Source organism: Rhinopithecus bieti, unplaced genomic scaffold (assembly GCF_001698545.2).
Source record: "Rhinopithecus bieti isolate Rb0 unplaced genomic scaffold, ASM169854v2 scaffold_425, whole genome shotgun sequence".
NCBI classification, from domain to species: Eukaryota; Metazoa; Chordata; class Mammalia; order Primates; family Cercopithecidae; genus Rhinopithecus; species Rhinopithecus bieti.
The window spans coordinates 594,568-617,433 of record NW_016803361.1 but is presented as its reverse complement, the minus strand read 5'-3'; the positions used below and the strand labels follow the sequence as shown (position 1 = coordinate 617,433).

Below are 22,866 nucleotides of genomic sequence, written 5' to 3'. Positions count from 1 at the left end.
CCCTCCCTCCCTCCCTCCCTCCTTCCTTCCTTCCTTCCTTCCTTCCTTCCTTCCTTCCTTCCTTCCTTCCTTTCCTTCCTTCCTTTCCCTTCCTTCCCTTCCCTTTCTTCCCTTTCTTTTCTTTCTTTTCTTTCTTTCTCTCTTTCTCCTTTCTTTCTTGACAGTGTCTCGCTCTGTCACTCAGCCTGGAGTGCAGTGGCACGATCTGCAACCTCCACCTCCTGGTCTCAAGCAATCATCCCACCTCAGCCTCCCGAGTAGCTGGGACTGCAGGCACATGCCACCATGACTGGCTAATATTTTTGAATAGACTTTATATTTTAGGGCAGTTTTAAGTTCATCGCAAAATTAAGTGGAAAGCATGCAAAGTTCCATGTCCGCTCTGCTGCCCCTACGTACACACAGCCTCCTCCCACCCCCATTAACATCCAGCACCAGAGTGGCACATTTGTTACCACTGATGAATCTACATTGATGCATCATTATCTCTCACCCAAAGGCCGTAGCTTATATTAGGATTCACCTAGTGTTGTATATTTTATTGGTTTGGACAAACGTCTAATAACGTGCACCCACCAATATAGTATCATACAGAGTAGTTTCACTGCCCTAGAAAGCCTCTGTGCTCTGCCTATTCATTGTTTCTTTCCTCCTAACCACTGGCAACCACCGATCCATAGTTTTGTCTTTTCCAAAATGTCATATAGTTGGAATCATACAGTGTGTTTTCAGATTGACCTTCTTCTTTTTTTTTTTTTAAAGATGGAATTTTGCTCTTGTTTCCCAGGCTGAAGTACAGTGGTGCAATTTGGCTCACTGCAGTCTTCACCTCTCAGGTTCAAGTGTTTCTCCTGCCTCAGCCTCCTGAGAGGCTAATTTTTGTATTAGCTTCACGGCCAGCTATTTTCTGTATTTTCAGTAGAAACAAGGTTTTGCCACGTTGGCCAGGCTGGTCTCGAACTCCTGACCTCAGGTGATCCGCCTACCTTGGCCTCCCAAAGTGCTTGGATTTACAGGGATGAGCCACTGTGCCTGGCTCAGATTGACTTCTTTCACTTAGTAATATGCATTCGGGTTTTCTCCATGGCATTTCGGGGCTTACCAGCTCATTTCTTTTTGGTGCTGAATAGTATTATATTGTCTGGGTGTACCACACTTTGTTCATTCACCTACTGAAGGACATCTTGGTCACTTCCAAGTTTTGTCTGTTATGAACAAAGCTGCTATAAACATTTGTGTGCAGATTTTTGTGTGACTGTAAGTTTTCAGTTCTCCTTGGTAAATACTGAGGAGCACGACTGCTGGATTGTTTAGTAAGCTTGGGTTTAGTTTTGTAAGTCTGTCTTCCAAAGTGACCGTACTATTTTGCATTCCTACCAGCAAAGGAGAAGAACCTCAGCAAAGGATGCAAGTTCTTGTTGCTCCACTTCCTTCCCAGCATTTGATGATGTCAGTGTTCTCGATTCTGGCCATTCTCATAGATGTGTAGCGCTATTTCATTGCTGTTTCAATTTGCATTTCCCTGATGACATATGATGTGGACCATCTTTTCAAGATATACAGATGGCTTCTTTGCCATCCATGTGTCTTATTTGGTGAAGTGTCTGTTCAGGTCTTTTGCCCTTTTTTAAAATCAGGCTTTTTGTTTTCTGCTTGTTGAGTTTTAAGAGTTCTTTGTATATTTTGGGTACAAGTCGTTTATTAGATAGGTCTTTTGCAAATATTTTCTCCCAGATGACGGCTTATCTCTGCATTCTCTTGACAATGTCTTTCGCAGAACAGATCTATACTGGTTTTTAATGCTTTTTTAAATCCCATATTAAGTGTTTATGGGAATGAAGCCTTAATTCTGGACTATCTCTTGTATTTAATTGCTCTGTCCATTCTGTTTTTTGATAGCTTTAATATAAAATAGGACAATCCTTTATTATGTTTTAAAACTTTACTAGAAGACATAATACCTATATAAATGGAGTTTTCCAGGGTAGGAAAAAATTAGTATTATAAAGAAGAACATTGTCCCAAATAAGATTTTAAATTCAATTGAAAGAAAGTTGTGTGGCTTTTACTCTAAATATTATTTTAAAACTGAGGAGAGTTTTTTCATGGTTATTACTTTTTTTCATGGTTGTTGATTAGTCCAGGTTTTTACTTCTTTAAAGACAATTTTGTAATACCTTTATATTTTTCTATTAAAATTGCATTAGGCTGTTTCTTTTCTTTCTTTCTTTTTTTTTTTTTTTTTTTTTTTGTATAGACAGGGTTTTACTAGGTTGCCCAGGCTGGTCTCACACTCCTGGTCTTAAGTGATCCTCCCACCTCAGCCTCCCAAAGTGCTGGGATTACAGGCATGAGCTACCACGCCTGGCTGCATTGAGATTTTCTTAGCACAGAGTTCTCACTTTAATATGAATTCTTACCATAGACTTTTCACTTCAATGTGTTTCTTAAAATTTCTTAAAATATGTGTAGTTACCATTCCTTTCTCATTTGACTAATTTATATTTTCTCCATTTTTTCTAAGTTATATTTACTAGAGCTTTGACTCTTTGGCCAGAAGACTAGTGGGCCAGTAATTTGGGAGAAATAAAGGATTTTTCTTCGTTGAAACAATGGTAGACTGCACTGTGGGTCCATCCCAAAGAGGTTATACCTGTGTGATATATTAGAATAGGTAATTGGAAAGAGGTTGAGCCATTCCAGCCACTGTGGCCACTCAGGATAGTATCTAAACAATTCTAGAGCGAGAAATAGTTCCAAGGAGCTTCATTCTGTTTTAAGTCACCGACTGAATGTTTCAAGTCCTTAGGATTATTTTCTCATCCCAGAAGAACCTCAGAAATATTTTTTAAAATGGCATGTCCAGGAATCTAATAATAATTAACTGACACTTCATAAAATCCTTAAGAAGAAGACTATGAATTGTCCCTGATCTTTTTGGCTTTTTCCATTACAAGCTCCTGTGCTGGGTGAGGGTTCCTTGGGTGGCACGTATAGCTCTGTCCAGGGTGATGGGCCCTGGCTGTTTTAGAATTGATCAGTCAAGGAGAGAAGGGTGTGAGGAAGGGCATATCCAGCAGAGAAAATGGCAGCCTACTGTGTTAGCTTTTGCAGGGAGTGAGGGGAGAACCAGGAGGATTAGAAAGGAGAGTTGGAGGAGACTAATGGTTCTGATGCCCAGCTAAAAACCATATCGCCTTGCTTAGAACACTCTGGGTCCTTTGCTCTACGTCTTAACACTCGATTCTGCCTGATGGACAGACAAAGACAAAGACCTGGCGGCATTCAAACAGGCCTTCTGGAGTAGCATGTCTTGGGAAAAATCACGGAGCAGGAATAGTGGCCAGAGTACACGCCTCATTGCCCGTTGTTCTCTAGGGCAGCCCACAGACATTCAGCACTCAGACGCCAGGCTCTGGGACGGGACCTCCACTCTAGGATACTGAGATTTTAAGCTGCATGGCTAGGGAAGAAGTCCCGGCCCCTCCACTGGCCTGAGCAGGCCAGGTGTCAGTGCCTTATAGTTACAGCAATAGGATACAGTGATACTGTGGCCCTGTAGCCCTGCCCCGACCTTGGCCTTATGGTTGTGGAAGCACAGCCTCTTCCTAGCATGACCTGGGGTCTAGGGTGAAAGCCTGTGGTTACAGCTTTCTAGGGTGCCTATCAGCAGCTGATTTGTAACCCTAGCATTCTACCAGGACAGTTGCCAAAAACTCTGCAGAGGCCAATTTTCTTCCAGGAAACTAGGCTGCAGGAATCAGCCAAAGTAACCCTTGCTTCTCACCCCCTCTGTCCTTTTAGATGATGGACTCTCTGAAGGCAGGGTTAGAGTATGATTTATCCTCAGGTTCCCTCAAGTACCTAACACATTTGGCTGGTTGTATCAGTGGTTAAGGAATGAATAAGAGCAAGCCCAAAAAATAGACTGATGAAACTTTTCTCAACCATTCTTTTTTTTTTTTTTTTTTTTTTTTGAGACGGAGTTTCGCTCTTGTTACCTAGGCTGGAGTGCACTGGTGCAATCTTGGCTCACTGCACCCTTCACCTCCCAGGTTCAAGTGATTCTCCTGCCTCAGCCTCCCAAGTAGCTGGGATTACAGGCATGTGCCACCACACCTGGCTAATTTTGTATTTTTAGTAGAGACGGGGTTTCACCATGTTGGCCGGGCTGGTCTCAAACTCCTGACCTCAGGTGATCTGCCTACCTTGACCTCCCAAAGTGCTGGGATTACAGGCATGAGCTACTGCGCCCAGCCCTCTCAACCTTTCTTAACCATTTTGGGATTCTGTCCCTCTTTGGGGATCTGATGAGTGCTTTGATCTATCTCCAGAAAAGTGCAGGCAAATACATACACATGTGCATGCATGTGCACACACACACACAGTCTTGCACACAGCCTCAGAGGTAGGTCTATCAATGAACAGATTCTGGTTAAGAGCCCCTACCTTAGAGCTCTGGTAGGTTCTCAGCAGCATCTCATTCTGTGCCAACACCCCACACATTTTCTCACCCCTGCTCACCAGCCCTGACTCTGTGCATGCTCTAATCTTTACATAGTACAGGTGTTGCCTGTGGAGCCTGGTTAGATTTGTCTAAAGTTTGTTGAAAATGATTGCTTTTCACTTTTGCTTCCAGAGGGGATACATTGGCTAGCCATAACCGGGAGACCTAGTGACTTTCTGGACAGTGCGGGTTTTACTCGATGTTCCAAGAATGACCTTTAAGTGGGCAGTCTGTACTTGAACCCACCTAAGGAGAAACGGCCTTCTTCCTTTCCTCACTCCTCTTCATCCCTGCAGGAAGTCTGCAGGTAAAGCTACCGGAAATCCATTGGTTAAGACTAAACCTGCAGCATCAGACTTTCTGGCTTTCCCCTCCACCATTGTCATCCTTCTTACTGTCATCCTGCCCTGTGGCCTGCATGCTGGTTGGCTTTTCTTCATTAGGTCCCCTTTCATGATTTCCTGAGTCAGTCCCTTCTGCTTGTATTGGTTTGACATTCAGAGCCGTTTCCTATTTTGCAATATTTGGGGCTCTCATGGGGTGGAACATGTCCACCAGTTCTCCTTCCTGCCGTTCCCATTCAGTGGTGTCCTCTATTCCGTAGATTCTGGCTGTGACTCAGTCACTGACACTGAGCCTGAGGACGAGAAGGTTGTTTCCTACTCGAAGCAGCAGAGCCTGCCGACGGTGACTTCGCCTGGGAACCTGATGGTGGTGCAGCCGGACCGCATTCGCTGTGGGGTAGGCACTGCTGGGGGCCTGGTAGCTGGATGTCAACACTTGGGCTTTTCAAATGCATGCATTTACTGCAGTAAAGAGAGTGGGCTCTCCTGTTGCAGCTCAGTATAATCGCAACCTTCCTTTGGGATTTCTTTTGGGTACCCTGTTACCTGGGCCCTGGAGACACCCAGTTCCCCTGAGTAAGAGAGAGACTAGCCAAGGGAGATGTGTGTCATCAGTCTAAGACTTCTGTTCTATGAATCAGTAACAACATAGAGCACCTGGGAGACCACCTGACAGGAGCATTCCAGACACTAATGCTAACCCTAGTGGTAGAGGCCTGTGTCTGTTCCTCGTAGCCTGGTGCTGGGAGGAAGGAAATGCTTATTGGGCATCTGACAGCTTGCTTCTCCAATGCTGGCCACTGCCACGGCCCAAGGAAGTGCCCTGAAGCTTGATGGCTAAAACCCATTGGCCAATATTGCTTTTTAAAAGGATCAGATCAATGCCATACATCATATGACTAGCATTTTCAGGGGTGGGGCATACATTACAGATGACTTGAGTATGAGGGTTCAACTGATGAGCCACTGCCATTTGAATCCTACCCTAGTACTGATGGTTTTGCATTATTTATCCTTTCCTAATTAAAAACGTGTGGCATTTATGATAGTTCAGAGCAGCAGAATGCTTTCTTTATGGATACAAGCTCTTTGCTAAGCTGGCTTTGTGGGCTCCTTGAGGCGAGAGGGCGTGGGAGCCTTGGCAGTGGGCAGCACTGGCTTCCTCACCCTTGTGGGTGGTTTTGTGCAGGCTGAGGCCATGAGGCATTGGGCAAGCACTTCCTACATGGGGTTGCCAACTGTTTCTTTGGGCCAGATTTAACTGATAGACATTGTATTCATCTGTTTTCATGCTGCTGATAAAGACATACCTGAGACTGGGCAATTTACAAAAGAAAGAGGTTTAACTGGACTTGCTGTTCCTCATGGCTGGGGAGGCCTCACAATCATAGCAGAAGGCCAGGAGGACCAAAAGCATGTCTTACATGGATGGCAACAGGCAAAAAGAGAGATGACTTGTGCAGGGGAACACCTCTTTATAAAACCATCGGAGCTCGTGAATATCATTCACTATCATGAGAACAGTGCAGGAAAGACCCACCCCCATAATTCAATCACCTCCCACCAGGTTCCTCTCACGTGGGAACTGTGGGAGTTACAATTCAAGATGAGATTTGGGTAGGGACACAGCCAAACCATATCAGACATGTTTGGTTTGGACTGCACAGTGTTTATTTATTTAGTTTTTGAGACAGAGTCTCTCTCTGTCATCCAGGCTGGAGTGCAGTGGTGAGATCTCAGCTCACTGCAACCTCTGCTTCCCAGATTCAAGCAATTCTTGTGCCTCAGCCTCCCAAGTAGCTGGAATTACAGGCACACACCACCATGCCCAGCTAATTTTTTTTTTTTTTTTTGTATTTTTAGTAGAGAGAGTTTTCACCATGTTGGCCTGGTTGGCCTCAAACTCCTGGCCTCAAGTGATCCATTCACCTCAGCCCCGCAAAATGCAGGGATTACAGACATGTGTCACCATGCCTGGCCTAGATTGCATAGTATTTTAAAAGTTAGGCATTGGCTGGGTGCAATGGCTCACACCTGTAATCCCAAGACTTTGGGAGGCTGAAGCGGGTGGATCCTTTGAGCTCAGGAGTTTGAGACCAACCTGGGCAACATGGTGAGACTCCCATCTTTATTTTTGTATTTTATTTTTAAAAATTATTTTTAAAAGTTAGGCATAAAACTCTGTGTTTCCAGCTTCCTTTGAATCAGAACCTGGTCATATTAGGCCTGAGACGACTGGCAGGGGCTGAGCAACTCTGTACATGGGCCATGCATCCCCCAGTTGGCAGATCCCCACAGTCCCTGTTCTTTATACTCAGCCTGTCTCACTCCTTACCTTACTGGCCATGCCTTTGTGGACATTTCCATTTGAAATCTTCCCATGCCACTTCCTGCCTTCCCCATGCCTCTCTGGTCAGGCTGTTGGGTGCCCATGGATAAAGGGGGGTTGGAACCAAAGCATTATCTCCTTCACTCTCCTCCATGATTTTTCCAGGCTCTCGTTCCTTCTCCTGTCTTGACTGCCTGCTATCCCAGGATTCTTGTTGCTGATTTCAGGCTTCTGGATCCTGGGGAGAGGGGAAGGGGCAGGCCGGGGTTGGGTCCTGACTGTCAGTAGGAGAGACACACATTCTCATTGGCTCCTCATGCTCCCTGGCAGAAGGTGTAGGTGGGACAAGGCTGGGCCTGCTGCAGGAGGGATGACCACCACAGCACATGTGTGTGCAGCCTCAGCAGCCCCGGGAGCCAGGATCACCCCACATCACCTGTCATAGTCCAAGCTTGCCACACCCTCTCATGATCCTTGTCATGAAGGGCTAATCTGAGGACTTTATAGCATAGTCTTAGGAGGAACACTTGGAGATTTGCTATGGCCAGGAATCTCTCCTTTCCCCGTGTTTTTTTGGAGAGTCTGCCCTCACCAGTTCAGACTGAGAGGCTCATTCCCCCACGTAACCAGCACAGCAGAGTCATTCCACTTGGCAGGCTTGGTATGAGATCTTAAAGCAAGCTAAAAGAGCAATTCGAGGTGCTCGATGGTTTGGGAAAATTAATCCCCTGAGAAGTTCTTTTTGCCCAATGGTAAAATCCAAGACTGCATGAAGAACAGAACCCAGGGGGGCTTCTCTCAGGCTGCAAGGTGCACGGCCTCTTGTTGTGATGCAGACTCTGCCTCAGTGGGGCCAGGAGGGACCTGAGATTCTGCATTTCTAACAAGCCTCCAAGGGATGCCAACACTGCTGCTCCCTTGGCTCCACCTTGAGTAGCAAGACTGGTCTAGAGCAGGGCTTCTCAAGCTATCTGTGGCAAAGGACTTCTAAAAAGATGTCCAATTCTGAAATGCACCAATGATTTCATTAAAAACAATGCAACAGAAATGCTATCCAAAATGAAATAAAAAGACATATAAATGGCCAGGCACGGTGGCTCACACCTGTAATCCCAGCACTTTGGGAGGCCAAGGCAGACAGATCACCTGAGGTCAGGAGTTTGAGACCAGCCTGGCCAACATGGCGAAACCCTGTCTCTACTAAACATACAAAAAGTAGCTGGGCGTAGTGGCAGGTGCTTGTAGTCTCAGCTACTAGGGAGGCTGAGGCATGAGAATCGCTTGAACCTGGGAAGGTGGAGGTTGCAGTGAGCCGAGGTCGCACCACTGCACTGCAGCCTGGGTGACAGAGTGAAGCTCTGTCTCAAAAAAAAAAAGCCTATGAAGTGTCAGCCTTAAGTTTTTTGTTTTGTTTTGTTTTGTTTTTTGTGTCTTTTTTTGAGACAGAGCCTTGCTCTGTTGCCCAAGCTGGAGTGCAGTGGCACGATCTTGACTCACTGCAACCTCTGTCTCCCGGTTCAAGTGATTCTCCTGCCTGAGCCTCCCGAGTAGCTGGGACTACAGGCACCCACCAGAACTCCTGGCTAATTTTTGTATTTTTAGTAGAGGCGGGGTTTCACCATGTTAGCCAGGCTGATCTCAAACTCCTTACCTCGTGATCCGCCCCTCTCGGCCTCCTAAAGCGTTGAGATTACAGGTGTGAGCCACCGCGCCCGGCCAAGTTTTACTATTATTATTATTGTTATTGTTATTATCAGCTTCAACAGACATAAAATGACTCCATCCAATTGCTATAAATATTTACTCTTGGTTTTTGTGACTTGTCTCGTTAGGACTGGTAGCAAACAGTTCACTGCCCAGCACTGGACCACTGAGTCCACCCTGTCCCCGAGGACCCTCACTAGGCAGAGCTGGGGCAAGAGAGCTGGGGAGACCCTCGGGCCTAACACCCTACGGGGATCTGAGAGGGAGAGGGGACAATGACCGGCCTCCCGTTTCAGGCAGAAACTACTGTCTACGTTATTGTGAGATGTAAGTTGGATGACAGGGTGGCGACGGAAGCAGAGTTTTCTCCTGAGGATTCTCCCTCTGTAAGGATGGAAGCCAAGCTGGAGAATGAGTACACCGTTTCCGTGAAAGCTCCCAGTGAGTAGTCCCCTGTGAATGTGATGCCACAGGGCTTCATGGCTTATTTGCTATGCTGTCACCAATGCCAGGTATTATCATTTTAAATATGTTTGCTACTTTGATATTTTGTTTTTTGTTGTTTGTGTTTTGTTTTTTGGTTTTTTTTGAGATGGAGTCTCGCTCTGTCACCCAGGCTGGAGTGCAGTGGTGCCATCTCGGCTCACTGCAAGCTCCGCCTCCCAGGTTCACGCCATTCTCCTGCCTCAGCCTCCTGGGACCACAGGCACCCACCACCATACTCGGCTAATTTTTTGTATTTTTAATAGAGACAGAGTTTCCCTGTGTTAGCCAGGATGGTCTCAATCTCCTGTCCTAGTGATCTGCCTGCCTCAGCCTCCCAAAGTGCTGGATTAGAGGCGTGAGCCACTGCGCCCGGCTACTTTGATATTTGTTAAAGAGTGGTCCATTGTTTTCCTATGCATTTCTTTGATTACTAGTGTGGGTGAATATTTTTCCATGGTCTCTATTGTCGCATTTCCTCTTTTGTAAATCTCTGTGGTTGGTGTTATTTTTAATTTTCTCTTTCCCCCTCAAAACCCCTTCCTGTGGTATAGCATCCCGCCTGAGGGAGAGCACGTAGTCATGACAGCAGCTCATGACTTGCAGTGAGCTAATTCAGCGGCCCCAATGTGGCAGAAACACAGTTTCACCTCCCATGATTTTTTCCCTCCTTCTGTGACCACTGGCCTTTGTGTAAAGTGCCTTAAACCCGAATTTTCTTCCTGTGCATTGAGGCACTGGGCCTACAGTAGTGAGTAAAAAGATGAAAATTTTTGAAAGTTAAGTTGCAAACCCAATGAGGATAAATTGCTGTGGCCCAGAGCCCTGCCATGTGCTGGTTTACTCACCTGCTACCTCCACCCTTTCCCTCACTCCCGCCCCAGCTCACCTCCAAGATCTTTCTTCCAGCCCCCAATCAGTGTCCTCGCTGCTTAGATGGAGTTTGTATATCCACAGCCACTTTTCCCTGGATGCTTGTTTTTCCTGGGAATTTTGATAGCGTCTCTTCTTCTGTTCAGACCTTTCATCTGGGAACGTTTCTCTGAAGATATATTCTGGGGACTTAGTGGTGTGTGAAACCGTTATCAGCTATTATACTGACATGGAAGAAATTGGGAATTTATTGTCCAATGCTGCGAATCCTGTAGAATTCATGTGTCAGGTAAGGATATTGCAAGCCTGAGCTTTCTGGGCATGTAATTTCTGCTCATGGCTTATCAGTCTTGAATCTGCGGGATGGAAGAGAGCTGGATTTCAGATCTGACCATCTTCACTTTTGTATTCAGGCCTTTAAAATTGTGCCCTACAACACAGAGACCCTTGATAAACTGCTAACCGAATCCCTGAAGAACAATATCCCTGCAAGCGGACTGCACCTCTTTGGAATCAACCAGCTGGAAGAAGAAGATATGATGACAAGTAAGTCGACAGTCAAACCTCAGGAAACCAACGTGGGCTGATTCCAGCCTGCTGGTTTTAGCATCCCATCAACATATGCTTTTACCTTCTGCTATAACTCTTCTGGGTCCCTTTTCTATAACCTATCCTGTGGTAAGGACTCATTCTTGACTGGGTAGCCTCATTCTTCTAAATTGCAAATCTGAATACTTTACCCCCTTCTCAAAACACATGTGGTGGCTTACGGAGGAGTAGGAATTGAGTGATTTAAAATCAGTTTGGCGTAAGCTAATGGAGCTTGTTATGATTATTCCTCATAGGGATAGTGTGAGGAACAGATAAGCTAAGTACTGTCAGGGGAGGTTCCCTTTTGCCTTCTAGATAAAATCCGAACTGCTTAACCTATAAACAGGCGCTCATCTCTCTCCACACTCCCTCTTGTCTTTTCTATGCTTTGATCTGCAGGAGGTATGAGCTTTTTTCACCTGTCTTGTGCCACTTAGACTCATGGAAGACAGTCCTTCCTCCCTGCCTTGGTTGCTGTTTACCTGGCTAACTTCTCTCACTTCCCTGTAGCAGCTTAGGTAGCACTTCCCCAGAAGGCCTTCTTCAAACCTCCAATAGGTTCCATTCACCTGCTTTGGCACCCCCCGACCACCAGCACGTCGTTTGCCATTGACCTAGCACTCCTCAGCTGTGTCTGTCTTCTTTGCTAGGCTGTCCGCTCGGTGAGAGCTGGAACTGTTCCTGGGCGGCTGGCTCTTTGTAGGCTCTAAACAAGTACTGGTTTAATGGGGGAGGAGCAGCGTCTTGTGCACGTGTGACATGCTGGGAGCTGGGAGAGTCACACCCCTTGCACAGGGATGGTGCTTGGTGTGACAGGATACCTATTGTAGTGTTTTGGTGGACACCACCGTTCCTTCATGCTGTGGTTGCACTACACAAATGAGACCCAAGTCTCTGGTTACCTTCTGCCTACGGTCCATCCTTCTACAGTCTAAGAGAACCATAAGGATGAGGTTACATGACCTTCAAGGCCTTCTTCTGGGGGATTCTCTTTCATATTGCCTCTCCCCATTTTCCTACTATGGAATGTTCTTACAGCACTTTTGTAGATGTGACTATTCTCTATTAAGCTTGGGGCTTAGGAGGAAGTATTTCATAACCTGACAATCTGGGATCCTAGGAATACTTTCAGACCCTTCATTCCAAGGATCATATTTGAAATAGAAGGCTAGGTTTGTCATGTTAAAAAATATACATTTGTATATAAATATATATCTATAAAGTTGTTGGGCTTAAAAATAAACGTTTATGAAAAAATGAGATTTGTCCCCAGCTCCGCAAACACAAACATGTTCATTTTCTTAGTTGAGTTTAACTTGCTATATTCAGATGTCAGTGGGTGGAGGGGTCCGTGGGGACCCAGCACCTCTCTGGAGTACTTTGCTTTCCGCCAATTAGAGAGTGAACTGATATCCTGGCGGGGCTTGTGTGCATTAAGACCAATGTTCAAAATCTCTCCTAAATAAGAACCTTGCTGAATACTATCTTACGAATCCTCCCAGGTCCTTTTAAGATAGTCTGGAAGTATTTTCTGGTTGAGAACTAAAGGCTGCGGAAAGTCTAAGGAACATACCCAGGATTACTTGGTGTACTTATCATGAAATTAGGAATAAGGGCTAAGAGGATGAACTTCTTTCTTTTAATCAGCACGAAACAATAGCTTTAAAAAATACATGCTCTGAACTTTGCAGAGAAGTTCAAAACATGATTCCTATTGTACTTTGTGGCTGCTAGCTAAGCCTTTAAAAAAACCCAGCACATTTTGCATTGGTACTTTTTGTCAGGATTTTCCAGTCCTGTTAGAGAAGATGGTAGGATATTCATTATTAGATTTGCTAATTAATTAAAATGTTATGGCCGGGTGTGGTGGCTCATGCCTGTAATCCCAGCACTTTGGGAGGCTGAGGCAGGTGGATCACTTGAGGTCAGGAGTATGAGACCAGCCTGGACAAGGTGGTGAAACCCCATCTCTACTCAAAATACAAAAATTAGCTGGGCGTGATGCACGTCTGTAATCCCAGCTACTTGAGAGGCTGAAGCGAGAGAATCACTTGAACTTGGGAGGCAGAGGTTGCAGTGAGCCAAGATCATGCCACTGCAGTCCAGCCTGGGTGACAGAGCGAGACTCCATCTCAAAAGCAAAAGAAAACAAAAAAAAAAAAAAATTATTTCCTCTGCATCTGAGGACATGATCTTCAGTGTTGTCCTAAAGGAAGCTGTTAGATGTTAGGTCAGAAAATCAATAAGTAATGGCTGAGTGCCTACTGTTGCCATGCTAGTCTTGGCAGCTTCATCTCCATGAACAAGGGCACCCTGTGCTTTTATTTTGATCTGTCAATCAAGTTTTCCTTGATAATTTTCAGATCAGAGGGATGAAGAGCTGCCCACCCTGTTGCATTTTGCTGCGAAGTATGGACTGAAGAACCTCACTGCCTTGTTGCTCACCTGCCCAGGAGCCCTGCAGGCATACAGCGTGGCCAACAAGCATGGCCACTACCCCAACACCATTGCTGAGAAACATGGCTTCAGGGACCTGCGGCAGTTCATCGACGAGTATGTGGTAAGGTCAAGGCAGGAGGGGCCCAGGATTGGAAATGCACCCTGTGATAGTATGGCTGCCCTTTCACCCAAAATACGAACAGATTTTATCTCTAGCATGTCCTCATGTGCCTCTTCTGGCTGTGGGTAGTATGTGTGGGCTTAAGAAATGAAGTCTGGAGTCACATGGACCTGGGTCCAAATTCCTGTACCAACCCTTGTTAACCTTGTGACGTCGGGTAAGTCACGTATCCTCTCTCGGTTTCCTAATATGCAGGAGGAAGATAATCATAGTTCGAGTCATAGAGTTCTTTTGAAGGTAAAATGGAATCATTTCTATTAAGCATTGAGGTTCACCCTCAAAGAATTTACAGAAACCTTTATAGAGTGAATCTGCTGAAAGTAGAGGCTGATATCTCCCCACCTGCCTCCAGGGCACCTTGGTGGGATGCTCCCAGCTGCCTTGCCCACCTTCAGGGCCTAGTGAACTGTGTTAGGCTTGGTTTCTTCTTTAGCAGAGACCACAATAAAGCTATGCACCTGGAAAGCATCAGGGCAGCAACTCTGAGGCCCACCTCCTGCTGACAGCCTTGCTTTCTCTTTCTAACCCCCTGCCTGGGTCCCATCTTAAGACAGGCAGGCACACCCAGTTTATCTGATCATCTGGTTTGGGGCCCTCAGCTCCTGCTCGAACACTGACTTCTGGGTCCTTCTTTGAGGCTGATCACACCCCATGTCTACCTCTTATTCCATGCCCCAGTATGGCCTCTGATGCCTGGGAAGCAGCTGCTCTTCCTGATCCCAGTCCTTTGTGATTTTCCTTCTTCTTCACAGACTCCCAGAGGGTACCTGAGAATAGCTCAGCCTCTCGCATGGGGCTGTGACCTCACAGGGAGCAATAAACACAGCCCAGTCTTGCTGTCAACCTCCAGATAGGAGGGAGCCTGACATCTCCCCAGAAACTTAACTCTCTGCTCTGTGTTAGAAAATCTACAAGACAGTGATTCATGGAGGCACACAGAGGGGACTTCCCAGTGTTTACAGGTGTATAAGTGTTTTGAATAAAATGATGTGAGTCCTTTTCTTGAGCATCACTGACACAAATAAGGCTAAAAGGTGCTCTCAGTCTGGGTGTATTTACTCAGTTTTTTCTTAAAGTCACAAATGTACCAAATGTAGCATTTCATTTCCATGCCAATAGTTTTTATTAATAACCTACTGTGTTCATATTAGTAACTAGTATTTATTGAATGTATTTGATTTGAAAATGTATTATCTCATTTAATCCCCACCACAATCCTTTGAAGTTGACAGTATTGAGAGCCAATACTTTACAAAAGAGGAAAACGGCTTAGAAAGGCAAAGTCATTGTGCTTAGGGCCACAAACCATTCAGGGCAGAGATAGGATTTGCACCTAGTTTGATACTAAAGCCAGGGCTTGTTATCCTGTTGTATTTAACTGGCATGTTGAAAGATGCACTTTCAGTTGGTGCTGAAGTTAATCTAGGTCATAACGTCTTTGCTTTCTTCCTATGGTCACCTTCAACCGATGCAGCTTCAGCATTCTGATCAAAAGACTGCCCCTTTGTGTTGCTTATGGCCTCTTAGAACTGTCCCATTTCCTTTTTTCACCACATCAAAACCAAAGGCCAGATCTTGAATCTCCAACATCTCACAGCTGTCATCTGGTTTATTGGGTCTTGTGAGGAAACTAACGAAGTGTCAATAAAATATTAGTTATCTTAGGGTAGTGGTGGTGAAAATGAGGATTTTTGTGGGTTGATGCTGAAGTAAAGATTGTGAAACACCAAAGTTTCTTACCAGGAAAAGTTGTGCAGAGGTTTCAGGGAAGTCACCTCTCTGGCTTCACAATCACATGGAGGCAGGATGGCAGTGGGAGGTGGGGGAGAACCTTTCTGATGTCAGGACACTTTATCCAAGATCATCTCTCCTTTTGGGCACACAGGACATAAAATTGAGGCCAGAACCCCTGGAAACGGTCAGGGTTCCTGACAGTTTGGAGGAGCCTGCAAAAGGAACAGGGGCTAGTGTGCCAAGCTGTGGAGTCACCTCTGACTGCACACAGTGCGAGAACACCTTAGCTGCATTCCTGTTCAGCTCATTTGAATTTCTGCATGGCTAGTCAGGAAAGGTCACACCTTCTTGTGTCATTTTTTCCCTTTGGAGGAACCACTAGGGTGTAGAAGAAAGATCAAAGATCAGGATTGCAAGCCCTTGAGTAAGACACTAGATTTTTGAGCTTTGTTTTCTGGTCTGTAAACTAGGGAATATTATACCTTTCTCTAGCAGTAGTGGAATGGATTACAGGAGATAGGGTATAGACAAATACCTAGCATCGCACCTGACATTTAAAAGGTGCTCATGGGAAAGTTTTTATTATTATTATTATTATTATTTTTTAGACAGAGTCTTGCTCTATTGCCCAGGCTGGAGTGCACTGGTGCGATCTTGGCTCACTGCAACCTCCGCCTCCTGGATTCAAGCAATTCTCATGCCTCGGCCTCCTGAGTAGCTGGGATTCCAAGCATGCTCCACCATGCCCGGCTAATTTTTGTATTTTTAGTAGAGACGAGGTTTTGCCATTTTGGCCAGGCTGGTCTTGAACTCCTTACCTCAGGTGATCCACTCACCTTGGCCTCCTAAAGTCCTGGGATTACAGGTGTGAGCCACCACACCTGGCCGTGGGAAAGTAATTTTTAATTTGTATCCTCTGGTCAGTGGACATTTAGTGAGTATCTCCTGAGTGCCTAACTCTGTGCTTAGTGTTGTAGGAAGATACGAAGATTAAAACAAAAACATAAAAGAAACTAAAAAAAGGTGGGAAGCCTGGCCTCAAGGAGCATTCAGTCAGGCGGGAAAATACAAATACACACAACCAATTGCAATCCTGACTCATGGGAACCTTTACTTTGCTGGCCACAAGTGCCTTTGGGGGCCAAGTTCCACCCAGAAAGCCAGGCTGCCTCAGTGCGCCGTGGGCCTCATCTTCTCTTTCAGGAAACGGTGGACATGCTCAAGAGTCACATTAAAGAGGAACTGATGCAAGGGGAGGAGGCTGACGCTGTGTATGAGTCCATGGCCCACCTTTCCACAGACCTGCTCATGAAATGCTCGCTCAACCCCGGCTGTGACGAGGATCTCTATGAGTCCATGGCTGCCTTCGTCCCAGCTGCCACTGAAGACCTCTGTAAGTAGCACGACCCAGTTCTGCTTCCACCTTTCTACTGAGAAACAGCTTTTCTCATTCCAGTTGACGACGGCGTGGGGCAGTCCCTACTTACCCTCACTTCACTCCAGAGAGATGAAGGTCCTGTTTTACACAAAGCTAGGGCTGGAGTCATGGCTATGGCAAGCAGAATTCTTCTCCAGACTTCCTCTGTTGTGACTGCTGGGAGAGTTTAAGCAAATATCTGGAAGTCAGAATTGATGAAGTCATTGCCTCATGATCTGAGAGGCCAAATCGGTGGCTCTCAGCCCTCAGTCTCCATGGGTCCTTTTTATAACAAACATGTTGTAATACCCCCTTTCCTACTCTGACATGAGGTTTATATATTATATAACCTACCTACATATAAAATTATCAGAAATCAAATATACTGCCCTCATTGAAATAGGAAAGAGAAATTAAAGAAGAGGACATGCTCAAACATGCCTGCACCAGAAGTCATGACAGAATAGTCAGATGCAGACACACTCAGAATCACTGTCAACATTACGGCTTCAAACGTTGACTGACACACGTCTGCAGTCTTGGTGGCTCAAATGATGGGAACAATGTTGGCACTGGCATCTGGATTTTCCTAGATGATGAACAACTCTTTATGATTTCCTTTCCATTTTCATAGAAATTGAATTTCTAACAAATTAAGTGTTTGCAAAAATAAGATGTGTTTATATGTGAAACAGTTTAGGTTCTAGGCTCAGAAAATAATAAGCAGATTTTTTGGGGGGTGAGGGGTAATTTGATTTTATTGCATTAATATATAGTAAACTTATTTTCAAAATATTCTTCAGGATCATAATTTTTCTTGTAAACAGTTTACAAACTTTGCCCATATTTTATTATCTTGTTTTTTCCAATGCAAAATAATACATTTTGACAAAAGTGAATGAGCAGTAAAAGTTCCCCTCCAGCACCTAAACTCAAAACAAAATAGGAATGTATAACTGAGTTGAAAGAAGTTATGTGACTTGTGACTCCCAGCCAATATGGCATTGGTAATAATTAGTAATAAAATGATAGGTATATTTGTTTATATTTTTGCTTGTATCTGCTGACATTAAATTTAAAAATACACACATACATGTACAGATACACAGATATGCAGAAATATACATAAAGGTATAAATATGTATCATAAGTGCTTTTTAAAACTTACATGTATGTCTAGGGGAATATTTGAAAGTCATGAGGGACATGAAACACCTCTTCAATGGGCAGGGCTGTCCCACACATGGCAGGATGTCTAGGGTCCTTCCCCCTTTTACTAAATCCCATCTCCTTGGTGACCACCCAAAACACCCTCATAGATTTTCCAAACGGCCCTGGGGGGCAGTGCCACCACCCTTGAGAACCACTGATCTAGTAACAGTGGATGTGATCTCCACACACATACTGGAGTTGAAGCAGGAGACCCACACAGCAGGCCCTCTAAGAGGCTTATTCATGTGTTACCATCATTCGCTATCAAATGCTAAGCGTGCGGAGGCACCACCGGAGACTTAGCCCTCCTTCCCTATGGGTTTCATTAATAGATTCAAGAAAGAGAAGTATCCACCAAGGTATCAGCATTATGGATGGGGGAGTTTCTGGAATGGGCTTGATTGAGTATTACAAGCCTTCAGCCTGAAAAAAAGACAGTAGGGCCCTGGGCCCACAGGGAGGCGGGCCTGACTTTCCCATCCATGAACTCATGGAAGAGCAGGCGCCAACAGGGTGCCTTGGAGAGAAGGCATAGGTTGGTCAGAGGGCCAGAGGCAGTCTCTGATGCCAGCAAGCCTTTGACACTGATCCCAGAACCTGCAAGATGTGGTCCAGTGGTTGTTTAGGTGTTTGTCAGTTAGATTGGGTGCTCCTTTAGGGGAAAGAGCAGTAAAAGCTCCCCTCCAGCACCTAACTGGGAGGCTTGGAAGTGCCGGTGGAAGCTCTTCCCAAATGCGCTGTGCCTTGGCATGGATGTGGGGAGAGAAAGCACCATCACTACCATCCACACCCTTGATCTCACTGAAGTCCGAAAGCTACCCCACTAGGATGCTTTTCTTACCTGCACTTTACAAATGGGGAAACAGAGGCACAGAGAGACTGAACATTCCCAAAGTGTCACAGCCAATCAGTGATAGAGCCCAGATTTGAATCCAGATTTCTCTGTCATTAGGACCATATTCTGTATACTGTGGCAGAAATTGTTATCCAACACCACGCATTTTAGTCGTGGTTCCTTTTGGAAAAACCATCTAGCCTCTATAGCCTTTCTTCCCCTATCTGCAACTCCAGATATTGGATAACAAAGCAGCCTCTGGCGCCCCCTAGCCTTGCCCATCATCCTATCCATATACCCAGTAAGCATTTCTAGAGCGTCTAGTACATTTCAGTTACTGATGTCTTCTGGTTGTTGGAGATACAGGTGGGGAAGTGGGTAGGACCCAGTCCTTTCCATTGTGGAATAGGGACTCACTCACTCACTTGGAGAACACTTGGAGAACCACCAGTACCCACTTGAATCTGGAGATTGCATCATCCTTTCTGCCCTGTGTCTTTGCTATGAAACTACTGGACAATTAAAGAAAGCCCTACTTTATTGGCAGTTTAGTGTTGACAGAGTCTTACACTTGTTGTCTCCCTGGATATTCTAACACATGCCATGCTCCCACCACAGCACTGGAAATCTGCAGGGAATGCCAAAGGTGTCTCTCCCAGTATTCCTGGTCTGCTGGGCCCCTCACAGCAGGATCGGTGAGGTTTACCAGGGCTTCCCAAGGCAGCAGTGTGCTGTGGAGCTAGCCTGGTTTGTAGCCAACTGGCAACTTGTAAAGTCACCCGGGCCAGGGGGCCTCTGGATGCCATGGAGCTGGAAGGAGGCTACCAGTGGGGGAGGCAGGCTGTCAAATTTGGCTGCTTTTACATAGGAAAAGGAAACTCACCGCATTTTCTTTTCCTTCCTTCCTTCCTGCCTGCCTGCTTTTTTTTTTTTTTTTTTTTTTTTTTTGAGACAAGTTCTGGCTCTATTGCTCAGGCTAGAGTGCAGTGGCACAATCCCAGCAATCCCAGCTCCCTGTAACCACTGCCTCCTGGCTCAAGCCATCCTCCCACCTAAGCCTCCTGAGTTACTGGGACTACAGGCATGAACCACCATGCCCAGTTAATTTTTTGTATTTTTCATATAGATGGGATTTTGTGATATTACCCAGGCTGGTCTTGAACTTGTGAGCTCAAGCAATCGTCTGCTTTGGCCTCCCAAACCAAAGTGCTGGGATTACAGGCGCGAGCCACCGTGACTGGCCCACATTTTTCATTTCCCTGATTAAATGAACTCTGCATTTTCTGACTCTAGACATGGTTTGGTTTGTGTTTCTGTCCCTGTGGCTGTCAAGTTTAAGCTTGAGAAGGATCGCTTACCTCCTGGCTCAGAAGCAGCAGCATCTTGGACCTGGGGAGGAATAATTCATTTTCCTAAGGGTGGCTCAGTAGGTGACAAGGTAGCTTAATTCATAAAGAAGTAGGATAAAGGACAAACTGCTAAATCTAAAATGCTTATTTATAGCACCCGCCAGCAGAGTAATAACTTGGCACATCTGGCAGCCCTTTCAAAGCCCACGAACTGCCTGTATCTCCGTGATCTCACCTGACCATCCTAGGGTTTAGTGCATAGGATGATCTCCGTTTCGCAGGAAAGAAAACTAGGCCTCCAAGATTTAGTAACTTACCTAAGTCCCATCAAGGGAGGACTGGATCAGGAATCTGTGTCTTCGAATTCCCAGGAGGCAAATCTGTCTGCTGTCCCACTGGAATCTAGGGCTCTCCTGGCCTGTCCCTCTAGGGTCTGCATTTGTCAGCCCTGAAATGGACACTTATACAGGAGCTATTTCTAAATGTCTAGATTGCCACGTTTATCAGTGCCCCACCATTGACTGTGGTAACCCTAGAGGCTGAAAATAACCATATTAAGGAAATCAGGCTGTGTTCATTCACTCACTCGCTCACTCATTGATTCGCTCACAGGACAAACATTATAGGGTGGCAGGCTTTAGGCCGGTTTCAGACCACTGCTTTGGAGATCACCTAACTGTAGTTGGGACATATCTTTCTGACGTGAGTTTGGGAAAGGGGTGGTAATGAGGTTGCTTCTCCAAAGAGAATCCAAGACAACCACCTGAGTTGGAAGGTTATAGGGGAAGCTCCCAGTGTTCATTGAAATGGGGCTGGAGAGAGGTGTTGGGTTCTGACCATGAGATCGTACAATTCTGCTCCAATCTCTCCTTCCCCTGAACTTGCTTGCGTGGGTGAACACACACACACACACACACACACACACACACACACACAGGCACACACATTACACTCACAAGTTTTTAGTTTAGATATGCTGCCACCAGGTGGTAACTATGTGTCTTTGTTATCAAACCTTCAACTTTGCTCCCAATTCTCTTGAGAATTTTTTAATCAAGGCCCCACAGATCAGTCGGGCATGGTGGCTCATACCTGTAATCCCAGCATTTTGGGAGGCTGAGGCGGGAGGATTGCTTGAACCCAGGAATTTGAGACCAGCCTGGGCAGCATAGTAAGACCTCGTTTCTGCAAAAAAATTTTTAAAAATTAGCTGGGCGTGGTGGCACATGCCTGTGGTCCCAGCTACTCAGGAGGCTCTGGTGGGAGAATGGCTTGAGCCTGGGCATTCAAGGCTGCAGTGAGCCATGACTGCACCACTGCATTCCAGCCTGCTAACAAAATGCTCTCCAAAAAAAAAAAACAAAAAAAAAAAAAAAAAAAAAAAAAAAAAAAAAAAAAGACTGCACACATTTAAAGCATCAACATCCACACCTTATTATGTAAGAGATAAAATGTCTTTATTGAGGACAAGCTTATGCAAACATTAAATAAAACTCAAGGCAAATGTCCGTGGGTGTTTTCACTATCTCCTCATCTTTTTCTGTCTTAGTACTTTGTCCCCTGCCCTTACCTTGGAGAATGATATGGTAAGTCCTGGTGGTCCCTGGACCTAGGTGATTAATTTTGTGTTGAAAGCTTGCCCAGTGACTGGTCACCTTTCTGAGGCTCTGGGGAGAATGGCCTTGGGAGCCAGTTCTGGGAGGCCCTTGTCCAGTCTGTTTCCAAGGTAATTTGCTTTGTGGGTTGTAGCTTTGCTTCAATACCTGAGAGCCTCATTTTTCTTCCACAGAGCGAAAGGAGCGAAAGGAGAAAGGTGTTATCATCTTGCCGTTAGAAACTGCAGACTCACTAATCAATCCCAGAGGACTGTTCTGCTTCATGTTACCCCTGCACTGAACTTTTCTTCTGAACCCCTGATCCCTACCTCATGGTTCTGTAGCTCAAGTGTTTATGTAGTGGAGAGCTGACTTAGCTCTAGCTAACTTGCCAGCTTCCCTTAGCAACCTCCTTGGTAACTGGCATCTTTGTAACAGATCATTTCCTGCAGTGTTTTCTTTACCTGATCTCTCTGATTACAGCCCCTCTCTGCAAGCTGGGTTCTGTCTGAGCTGGGGGCACACTTGGGGACTGTAAAGAACCTCACAGCCCAGCCCTGTAGGTCTGAAACCAACTGAAGGATGATTTGTATGCAAAATGACTACATTACTGGTTTGCTTATGAAACAGACTGTCTTTCCTATTTGCATCCTTTTCTCTCAGGAGCCTCCCTCTCTGTGACTGCTGAGGCTCTGTCATCCTCCTGCCATCCCTTTTGGGAGGATTCTGGTGAGTAGAGCCAAGAGATGCCTCAAGGCCGTGGGCCTGGGTGCACAGCATGAATTCTCACCTGCAAGGACAGAACCCACTGGGGAGCAGGGAGATGAGCTCAATGTACCTCCTGACTTCCTGTTGCTTTTTGCTCCTCCATAAATACACGAACTATGTTGGGGACATAGGGACTTAGTGAAAGCATGCTGGATTGAATGTTTTAAAAAGATAAAATCCCTATCTCCAGCAGCAACCTTGCTCCCCTCTGAACCTGCACAGCTTGCAGGTCACGCTTTCCTTGGGACACTGCACACACATCCCCTGGGGCTCTAGTTATATACAGGCTTCTCTGGTTACCCTCTCCTGGCCTCGATAGTAAACATGTCTTGGGCCGGGCGCGGTGGCTCAAGCCTGTAATCCCAGCACTTTGGGAGGCCGAGACGGGCGGATCATGAGGTCAGGAGATCGAGACCATCCTGGCTAACGGTGAAACCCCGTCTCTACTAAAAAATACAAAAAACTAGCCGGGCGTGGTGGCGGGCGCCTGTAGTCCCAGCTACTC

At 45.7% G+C, this 22,866-nt stretch overlaps 1 protein-coding gene across 3 annotated transcripts in view; it reads left to right on the top strand.

Annotated features, from left to right (window-relative positions):
* The window catches only part of PIK3AP1 (phosphoinositide-3-kinase adaptor protein 1), a 140,111-nt gene that overhangs the window by 64,971 nt on the left and 52,274 nt on the right, over positions 1 to 22,866 (top strand). For all 3 annotated transcript variants that reach the window (XM_017880009.1, XM_017880020.1, XM_017880028.1), the window contains 6 exons: positions 5,112 to 5,248; positions 9,181 to 9,325; positions 10,387 to 10,529; positions 10,654 to 10,786; positions 13,195 to 13,391; positions 16,389 to 16,578. In XM_017880009.1, the coding sequence (XP_017735498.1) occupies positions 5,112 to 5,248; positions 9,181 to 9,325; positions 10,387 to 10,529; positions 10,654 to 10,786; positions 13,195 to 13,391; positions 16,389 to 16,578 (945 nt within the window). The remainder of the gene's footprint in view (positions 1 to 5,111; positions 5,249 to 9,180; positions 9,326 to 10,386; positions 10,530 to 10,653; positions 10,787 to 13,194; positions 13,392 to 16,388; positions 16,579 to 22,866) is intronic.